The following is a 10,727-nucleotide window of genomic DNA, read 5'->3' on the forward strand; positions in this document are numbered from 1 at the left end:
TTTTTCTTTTCTTTTTTTTGTAAATATTGCTGATAATACTTACTTATTTTTACATCAAGTAGGATTTTGGGTACAAGACTTGAAGAATTGTTTTATTGGTATATTTGCAAAGTAAAGGATCTCAGTACTTCTCCCACCACTAGAAATCAGCCACTACACCTGTGTTATCACCCAAACAGTGCTACAAGCATTGGATATTAGTTTGTAGTGAAACAGTGCTCTCTAGTGACAACCTCTGAAATGACCAGAAATCAAGATGAATCAAAAGTATCCAGCAGATGACGCCAGCAGACTGTTTATTGACTGCGGCAGCCTTTTTATTACCAAGATAACATAGAAAAGCCAGGCACACCTTATACATAATTGTCCATTAACACCTTTTAATGACTTTTGGTGTCATTTCACTTGATCATTTATTTATCTCTGGAAGCAGACTGTTCCACCTCCCTTTCATTTGAATGTCTCTCATCTTGTTTGTAGTATTCACTTCCCTCTCAGTCAGACTGGCTACCTAATGAAAACAGACTCAATACGTTACTCACACTCTGCGTCCAGATTAAACTAGTGTCACGATCAATCATATTACGTTAGGCTGTGATGATACCTCCCAATGGTGTGTTTGTGCATTTGTGTGTGTATGTGCCTGCGTTGTATGTACAAAAAGAAGCACATATGAGATTAGGGATTTTGTACAGGGATCCTACTTCTGGTAGATGTAATGATTTACAGTGTTTGCTAGTCACATCTGCAGATTGTCACTGTAACAAGAAATCCCAGATGGAGAAAACTGCTATTAGATAGTGTGAGCAACATGAGTGATATTGTTAGCTAGAGAATATAACATACACATGCACCGGCCTGCAGGCACACAAACAAGCAGCAGTTGCCATTATTACAAATTCAGACAGAAAATTACAGTATGACCATCTGGGAGAGCTCCCTGTCATTGTTTAAACACACACACTTTTAAAGCTATACTGTATTACTGAGGACCCTGATTAATACAATGCATTCCCGAGTCCAGTGAAAGTGGCTGTCATCATATGAACAGATGGGAAACATTTTGTGCTTCACATATTTTCTGATCTTTCTTCTGATTTAAGTAATTTTCTCTTTGTAGGTCTCTAAAAACATTCAAATAATCACAGAGAAGACAAAATCACTATTTATTTGCAACCTATTGTCAAATGCAACCTTGCAAGTACACTGTATTTCTATTTAAAGCTGCTGCCAACCCTTACCTTAAACATTACAACAACATATTAACTCTGATCAGGAACTTAAAAACTTAAAAAGTAAAATCCATTTTTAACCCTGAACTCAATATTTGTCAGCTAAAATTTACTAACTTTCCAACTCTGTCCTTGCTCTCAGTTTCAAAAACACTAGTCCTCACAAAGGTAGAGGAACATGAGCACACACACAAAAAAAGGAGGCAGAATCAAGCCAATAACTCAAAAAAAAGGTCCAAATTGAAAGCATCCAAAGGGCAGGTACTGAACTATAATTGATTTGGACCTGAACCATAACGTGCACAGACTCCCACCACAACACTGCATTATGCTGACCTGCAGTTGTCTGGCACTCATTTGGGAAACAGCCTGTAAAGACAATTTATCTTTCCTTCTTCTTAGTTTTGTTAAATCTCACCACACCAAAAGACTCTGGGAAATGTTTAGAAAAAATTTTTACTTTTCAAAAACATAAAGTTTTTTCAGAGAGTGGGTTCCCTTTCGAGACCAGGTGCAAACTTTTCCAGTCTGGATGTCAAGCAAGAATTACTGATCCAAAGTGCATCATCCATGACAAGTTCCTCCAGGCTTGTGTATTACGTGTGTGTGTACAGATGCTCTTATGCAACAAGCACTCCAGAAGTGATGTACTGTTCACTGAACGCTGTTTGCTTCTCAGTCTCCATAACCTTGGCATCAGTGGCACACCCCTCTCCCCCAGAATGCATTTTCAGCGTGTTACTAAGCGCAGTTCGCCCATGGAAACAGAGACACTTGATTGGAGTGCTCTCTCCCGCTAAAAGCTTTATTCTCCTTCCCTTTATATTTAGAATGTGTAGCGTGGAGAGAAAAATGTACAACCATTATTGGCTGCTGGCTTCAGGTCACACAGTCACAGAGCAGGGCTTCCAATTGTAATTCCATGGCTGGCTAACTGGGCTTCTCTCTCATTAAAGCGGTAAGCTGTGGGGGACGCACTACAAAAATAAGTAAACAGGACCTCCTACCCACACACCATTCATAAGAGTGTGTGTGCATGTGTAGGCTGGGGAATGCGTGTGTGTGTGTGTATTGTTTGTTTGTGTGCGTTTATATCACAGAGGCCACCTACGTCCTTTTAAAACAGCACAGGATAAACTCTGCTATGGCTCAGTAAAACAGCCAGCATGACGTAGGTTTCACTCGATAATTGAACAATTAGGCACTTGATCTCAGGTAGAGGCAACAAATCATGAGGGATGCCGTGGATTTCTGTGCTTCTTGGGGGAGGAAGTGTTGCTGGGTGCATAATGCAGAGGGATTTAAATGGAAGTCAAGTGATAATGTAAATGCATGAGCACAGAAAGTAAATGCCTTGCACCTCGCACACTGAGCAGAGGCAGAAGGTAACACAGTGCATTTACTGCAGCCAGTTTTGAGGGAGAGGTAGCTGAGCATGAGGAGACTTTATAATTTTACTGGACCATACTTCATAAGGAAATAACTCACTTTTACTGCAACATTTATGTGAGGGTTGTAATTGCCAGTTTCTGTGTGGAATAAGGTTTTATATTCAAAATCTGTAACCTCATAAAATATATGATTTATTGTTTGAGATTAAACTACCCAGTGGAGTAGGGAGACCACCTACAGTTTAATGCATCAATAATCTAGCTAGCCCACTCAAGGGGATCATTTCTCAAAATGAGGGCTCTCACTTTATTAAAATATCTCAAATTTGTGTGCTTGCTATGGTTTTACCACCACATAAAGAGCCCCTCTTTAACATGCTGTAGCAATTGGTATTAAGTACATAGATCACAGTATGATAAAAGACTCACAACGCAGCAGCATGTGCACAAATCTCACCCATGCCTCAATAAATAAATGTTGGTGTACCTAACCTAAGCAAAAATCAGACAACAGGCTTGAGGCCAGATTAGGCTAAAACCTGAGTGTCAGTGCCCTTGAGTGACTTACTCACCCCACAACTGCTACAGTGAAAACGTTTATTGGCCCAAAATTACTGGAGTTGTTGGAGGTTACCTGGCAACTGGTCTAAAGAACAAAGTCTAAAAATGCAGTGATCACACAGGGTTTTTAGTTTAAAAAAGCACCGATCCACCATATGTGTTATGCCACATACTGCAGGAGATATTGATGATGATGATGATGAAGACTGAGTAGTTTAAGAAGTACACCAGTCCCTTGAATGAAGTTAATGCTTTCTGTAAAGCAGATGGCATCAGCTCTGCTCTCTCAGCTGGACCACCTCAGCGTCAAGCAGTGCCACCCAACAAGCCATTTCTAATATAACTGCGTTGGTTGAGCCGCTCGGGTATACATATACTGTGTGAGAGAGAGGGGAATAGGAAGAGAGGGGGCTACAGGGACAGAGAAAGTAAAGATCCCATTACGCCCACAGCTCCACAATGACATCACCGGGTCTAAAATGAAGCGCAAGAGGAAGATGGGAGGAACCCCACTTATTAGATTTCGTCGTAGGGTCCTGTTCACAAATGAAGATGCTGCTGCGTCTCTGTGAGGCAGGCTGCGATGTGCGCCGGCGGAGCGGCTGAATCATGGCATCCCGGTGAACTTCTGAGGAGACAAAAGCGCCAAGGACCGAGAAACAACTCATGAAAGGCTCAGATTGAAGTGACTCTGCGGGGATCCTTTCACTACTGAAGAAACAGCGCGTTTTGACTTCATATCTTGCTTCATGCGCACGGCTGGAGAGCTTGAGGTTAACTTTGAGTTTTCTTTTTTTCGATTGACTGGAAACGCTGCCATCAGTCAGGCTGTCCTTTGCAGGGAAACATTAGTACATAGTTTCATTAGTAAATCACTGTAAATATTAACTTTATTTCACTTTATCTACACCGTTCTGTGTTGGCTGCTCAGGTTAGATAGGTTAGGTCCATACGCGCGTCTCCAAAAGAGGACGCGCGGAGATCGCTCAAGTGTCTAGATTGTTTACTCAAATCCGATCTCTTTATTTTCAATGTGGCCTCGCTGTAGACGACCCCAAATTAGGTGATTTTAACTTAAAAATTCCCTTCTTCAAGATAAAAATTAATCCACTGGAGAAAAAAAGGATCAAACTTCGTGCGCTAAAGAAGTTTTAGTTCTTCGGTTTATTTTGTAACTCTGCAAAGGTTGATGCACAGCTGTCTCAAAAATTTACTATTGTTTTTGGGGGTTTTTTCTACAAAGGGACACGTCTTTTTGATTGAAAATCACTGATCCGTGTCTTGACGCATTGTCCAGGACTGTTTTGTGTGCTTAAAATGGACTTGGAAGACCTGCCGTGGAGGATGCAAGGGAGCTAACATTTGGAAACAACAAAGAGACGAAACGAGTAAACAACTTGGGTAAATATTATACACATTTGTATAATTAAAATCACATATATTGTTTAAAATGTAAACTCAGTATGTTATTGTGCACAGAAAACTGAGATACTCTAAGACACAATTATTGAAACCCGTAACAATGAAATACTATATTCTATAATCAAATTTTATTCAGTGACCAAACATATTTTTAATCTATAAAGACTCCTGGAAACCCAATCCCAGCATGGCCTCGGCTCTGGACAGCGGCTGCTCCATGGAGCTGAGTGACTTGAACAGCAGTGTGAGCAGCACCGGAGCCTCAGTCCCCTGCAACCAGAGCATGCTGAAGCACCCCCCTTACTCCCCCGAAGCCACAGCGGCATTCGCCACCGCCATAACCTTGATGGTCGTCTTCACCATCGTGGGGAACATCATGGTCATAATCGCTGTCCTGACAAGCCGGTCACTCCGAGGTCCGCAGAATCTGTTCTTAGTGTCACTGGCTGCTGCAGACATTTTAGTGGCCACTCTCATCATCCCATTCTCTCTGGCCAATGAACTGCTTGGCTACTGGTACTTTAAGTCTCTGTGGTGTGAGATCTACCTGGCGCTGGATGTGCTGTTCTGCACCTCCTCCATTGTGCACCTGTGCGCCATCTCACTGGACCGCTACCTGTCCATATCCAGGGTTACCTACGGGCGTCAGCGGACTCCCAAACGCATCAAAGCCGCCATTGTGGTGGTGTGGCTCATCTCTGCTATCATCTCCTTCCCTCCCCTGCTTTCCCTGAACAAAAGTGAGGGAGGAGACCAGGCGAGTGAGAGAGGACCTCAGTGCCAGCTGAATAATGAGCGCTGGTACATCCTTTACTCCACCATCGGCTCCTTCTTTGCTCCATGCCTCATCATGATCCTGGTCTATGTAAGAATTTACCAAATTGCCAAGCAGAGAACACGTTGCCCACCAGGAGAGCCCAGGAAGGATGGGGTCGGCTGTGCTACACCAAGTCAGCCTCCACGCCACGTACAAGCCAACGGGAAGGATGATGAAGAAAGTACACCCCCTTCATCAAACAAAACCTCCAATGCCAGACCCCCCACCCTCGCCATCACCCCTTCTCCTTCCCCAGGAGAGTCTCAAACCTCCCAGAATCCCACCTCCAATAATCTCCTGCAACCTCCATCCCCTTCTCCAGCCATGACCCCTGTCTCTACCTCCCTTGATACCTCTCCTCATGGCCCCTCAGCCCCCTCCTCCGTGCCTCAGTCTGCCCCCGCCAAGACTAAAGAGCAGGGGAAGAAGGGCAAGCGGCAGAGAGGGAAAAAAGCTGACAATAACAATGGCGACAGCTCAAGCACAGATAGCGATATGGAGCACAGCCATGGAGGAGGCAGAGGCAGCACCAGCATGCCAGGGTCACCTGCAGGAGGGGGGGTCCACTCCCCGGCCTCAGTCAAGCGCTACCGGGACATGATCGCCACTTCAAAGGGGGCTCGGCTGGTGCCAGGGAGGAAGTCAAAAACAGAGAACAACCCAGGAGCAGCGAGGCGTAAAGCGATGGTCAACAGAGAGAAGCGTTTCACCTTTGTGCTGGCAGTGGTCATCGGTGTCTTTGTGGTGTGCTGGTTTCCTTTCTTCTTCTCCTACTCTCTGCAGGCAGTGTGCCCAGAGACGTGTGCCATCCCTGATCCGCTCTTTACGTTTTTCTTCTGGATCGGTTACTGCAACTCCTCACTCAACCCAGTCATATACACCATCTTCAACAAAGACTTTAGGAAGGCCTTCAAAAAGATACTGTGCAGAAGCACCAAGGGCACTTTCTTTTAGCACACAAATCAGATGTACAGGACATGGACACAAAGAATTGCTGTTTCTGAGGCATAGAATAATAATTTCCATCCTCAGAACACTCAAAGGGCTGTTTTAATACATGTTGAACTGTGGAAATTCAAGCATAAAAATCAGAACACTCTTTTACAGCCACAGTGTGCGCGAACAGGCAACCTGGACTGTGAAATTCCACTTTGCAGCTGATACACACATAAATCTTTGCAGTGGGTGAAAATAGGACATGGAATAGAAACAGTGCTAGACACTAAACGGCTTAGCACGTCAGTATTGCTGATAAGATTTTGAATGCAAAGTTTTTATCTTGAGATCACATCGAATAACGGATAATGCTGGGACACAGAGTGGTGCAGAATCATGTACACACACTCTATAAGAGACCACAGAAGGTGGTGAAGAAAACAGGAAAATAGTTAAGAAATAATTACTGAATGAGAAGAAAGACTGTTTAATGTATAATATATAAGCTTTGTAGTTATTAAGGACTCCAGGACTAATGGGGAAAGAAAACAGGTAAAAAAAAAAGAAGGAAAAGTGGCCTTAGATTCCTGTGAGCCTAGGGCCCTTTATTTATCAATACAGAGCACAAGGAGCACACAAGGTTAGTGGTGATTTCTTACGTCTGCAGTCTTAATTTGCACAGCTACAGGGCAAACATGTGTTCCTTGATTTTTATCAAAAGCGCAACAACAAAAGAGGGTTTCTGACAATCTCAAATGTGATAGCACAGACAATGGCACCCTTTCAAACTGAACTCGTGGACTTTTATGTGGAAAGCCTTCATGTCAGACACCTCGCTCTTGGCTCAGTATGGGTCTTAATGGACACTCAGGTTGTTTGTAATGACACTCTTGGCTTTCACCTTTCATGAAATACAGAATAAACTGAAGTGTGGTGGATTGTGGACTTGAATGAAAACCACACGTATGTTATTGAGATGTTAAAAGAAAGACAGCGTGACCCCACCCCCTCATTCTCTTAACTTAACTTTCATGCTTTTTAACTTAACCTGGGACTATCACATTAATGGACCGGACTGAGCAACCCCTCTAATGTACTCAGTGTTTGGACCTTTAAGTAACCATCAAAACTGTTTATAACTTTTGGAAAGTGCTTCAGAGGTCATTCACAGTACCTAACGGGAGGTGCATCTGCTGAAGACTGAAAAAAAACCTAGATTCTAATACCATTTAACATGTGAACATTATTTTCCAGATACCCTGCTTCACGACAGGCAGATGTATTTAGCAGGCAGACATTTACATTGACTGAAAAGGACACATGAACAATGCAATTACTGATGTGTAATGTTACCCCTAATTACGCCTACATGGGTTATTCTGGCAACCCTTTGGCTGAGTCACTCTTTACCAACGCCTCTGGCACATCATCGCCTGCAGTGGACCTCTACATGGCACATTTGGTTTGTTGCTAAGTGGCGAGAGGATGAATGGTACATTTATTTTTCTCACCAAGAGGCTGAGGCTCTGTCAGTTTTCTTGACAAAAAAAAGAAAAAAAAGAAAAGAAAATGTGTCTGTAACTGTGAACAGGACACAGGCTTATTGACTCCATGGGACAAGGGCTGTCGGCAGCAACACTTCAATTTACTAATTGTCTAATTCTGCTGACCTGTGTGAATGTGTGCGTATGTGCGTGTGAGTGTTGACTTTAATGTTTTTCTGTAGAAAGTGTCAGTGCCTCCTCTGGCTGCTATTTGCTACAGATTTACTGTAATATTGAGAAGAATCCTGGTTAAAGCATCATTTTGCTGTCTGTCATGTGAATGTTTCTACTTGATGGGAAGTAATATATCGCTATGTTGAGAGAGTCTTATCTGAACTGAAAGTCAGTGTTTATCAGTGATATTGAGTACATGGCTTTTTAGTGATCACCCTCAAGGGACCAAAGAGCCTTACAGGACACCAGCCTGACTCAGTGATATCTGGCTCTGTGTTGCTTTAACGAAGTATTACGGTTGAAGATTGCAAACACTGTATTATTTATTTCAAACTATTTTGTGTTTTCTGTCTGTTATCTATTTATTGTTCAGTTATTGTGCTTTTATTCTGAAAGTCAAGCAAAGTGGAACTGAACAAAGAGTGAGAACACTGTACAGATTTTTAATATCTTGAATAAGAGCAAAATTGGTTCATGCCATTGAGCTCTTGCTATGTGAGACTGAGCTATGTTTGAGGTTGGGGGGTGTATTTGTGTTGAATGAACATGAACTTTGAGTTATGTGCATAATGCAGAACCTACAATGCAACATTTGTCATCATTTCTTCATCTAGTTACAGTACGGTAAAATGTTCAATCACAGATACAAGCACATTAATGGATGTACAATTTATTAAGCATACCGCAGCAGGAGAATCTCGTCACCAGTGCTACTGTCAAACTTTTCCTGAAACAGTAATCAAACGTGAAAATGTCAATAGCACCCAAAGCCAGTTTCAGTTGGATGATTTGCAGGACATTAAGATTACAATCCATACCACACACAGCCACTTGGAGATTCAGATAACACAATAAAAAGACAATGGTTGAGAGTAAGAGCTCTGTGCACTTGTACAACTGCTCCCTTTCCTCATCTGAAATGGTTATTTTCTCTCCAGAAATACAAACAGCAATAGCAAACCAATTATAACAAAAATAGCCACAGAGGTCATGGATTCATGGCTGTTTCCAATAAATACGAGTTGTAATGCTGCTCAAACCCCACCAACCATGGCTTTTGTGGTGAGACTGCTGCTTAGTTTATTTTAAAAAGTTTAAATAATGGCTTAAAGGTGACAGATGTAGTGATCTGCCTCTTGATCACCATCCTTTCCCCTGAAACCGCCTGTATTGTCTCTTCTCCTACTGTGTTTGGACCAAACTTCTTGGTCTGAGCTTTACAGTCTTCTATCTCCCATCTGTCATCATTCCTCTCCAGTTTCGGAAATAAAGCTACTTGAAAAAGCATGAGTCATTCACCCGGTTTGTTTATTTCATACATCTTCACATGCTACAACAACATAGGGATGAGGGGAAAAAAAGATCAGTTCCAGGAGGAGAATTGCCAATAAAATGTTTCACAAATATGAGAGTTTTAATAGAATGAGGTTTTTCTCGCATACATGTTAAAGTGCTTTCTAAAGCAATTTCCAGTCATGAAATAGCCCTGAATGGCAACACAACTTCAGGAAATAGTCCATAACATTGTGAGCTGATGGCAGTTCAAGATGTCATTGGAAAATCTCCTATCACAGTGGGACGTGAGAAGTAGGCCGCAGCAGAAGCAGCATAATGTTGCCTACTGCCAACAAACAGAGGATGTCTATAAGGGATTAGAGCATGCTGCCAAATATCACATATGCACACACACACACAGTGGATGTGTCATCCTGCACCAAGTGTCACATACTGTATTCAAGTCATGAAACGTGCTCAATCCACACAGATGCAGCCTCACACACACACACATTTGTTGTGACAGCTTGTTATATTTGAGGTCAGCGGGCCCACAGTGAATTGTAATTGATTTATGCTGATGGGCAGTTTGGGGATTTCTCAGCACCGAATCAAGCTTGTGAGGCCTGTTTTTCCCTCACACACATCCTCACTCAAAGAACATACACCATCGAAGTGACTCTATATGTTTACGTCCTCGCTGTTTCATTTCCATATTCATGGTTGAGCTGTGATTTGAGTTGCACGATGAGGTGAACAGATAACTTATCGTAGTCAAAGCGTAGGGAGCCGTGAGGTGTATGTTTACAGCGTTGTATATTCATACAGAAACAGTGTCCCTAAGCTCCTTATTCTCTAGCCTCAGCTGGAATATAAAGCAGGCCTGATCAGTGGCAGTGGACCCTACAGAGAGAGGATGGAGAGAGTCCGACTAACATGAAACACAACACACTCATTAGCTTGTTATTCACACAAGATAGTAGCCTCAAGGAGAGAAAGAATGCACACACATGCTCCTATACAAGAGGGGGCCTGCCCAGAAAACACACACAAACACTGGCAGACACATGTGAATTTCCCTCACACACACATTAACTTTCATTTTCAAATTTGTGATGGATGTAGCATTCCACCGGATGAATATGTATGTGTTTAGAGGGCGTTCTAGCGCTGAGCATTTTCCATTTCCAATCTGCTGCACGTTATAACGCTGGATAGATTTCTTCACTCTGTAATTTGGCTGTTGAAAACACCCAAGAGGCTGGATGAAAAATGGGAGACAGAACACACACACTCTCTCTCCCTGTTGAAGGTGGAGGCACTCAAATGTTCTTTTGCTTTGTGAAATCTGTGATAAAACCTTCATTTTTAGGGG

The 10,727-nt window shown here is 42.6% G+C and overlaps 1 protein-coding gene across 1 annotated transcript; it reads left to right on the forward strand.

The window, feature by feature from the left end:
- Positions 1 to 3,683: 3,683 nt before the first annotated feature.
- On the forward strand, positions 3,684 to 9,343 carry adra2b (adrenoceptor alpha 2B). The gene is made up of 2 exons (XM_035659077.1): positions 3,684 to 4,585; positions 4,771 to 9,343. Exon 2 carries the CDS (start codon positions 4,794 to 4,796, stop codon positions 6,375 to 6,377), a length of 1,584 nt encoding a protein of 527 aa, XP_035514970.1. The 5' UTR covers positions 3,684 to 4,585; positions 4,771 to 4,793; the 3' UTR covers positions 6,378 to 9,343.
- Positions 9,344 to 10,727: the final 1,384 nt, after the last annotated feature.

Source organism: Morone saxatilis, unplaced genomic scaffold (genome assembly GCF_004916995.1).
Source record: "Morone saxatilis isolate NCDOM2014 unplaced genomic scaffold, NCSU_SB_2.0 Contig16, whole genome shotgun sequence".
Classification (NCBI taxonomy): Eukaryota; Metazoa; Chordata; class Actinopteri; family Moronidae; genus Morone; species Morone saxatilis.

Excerpts from the sequence above, each read along its gene's own strand:
- adra2b (XM_035659077.1), top strand. The coding sequence starts at position 4,794 with ATGGCCTCGGCTCTGGACAGCGGCTGCTCCATGGAGCTGAGTGACTTG.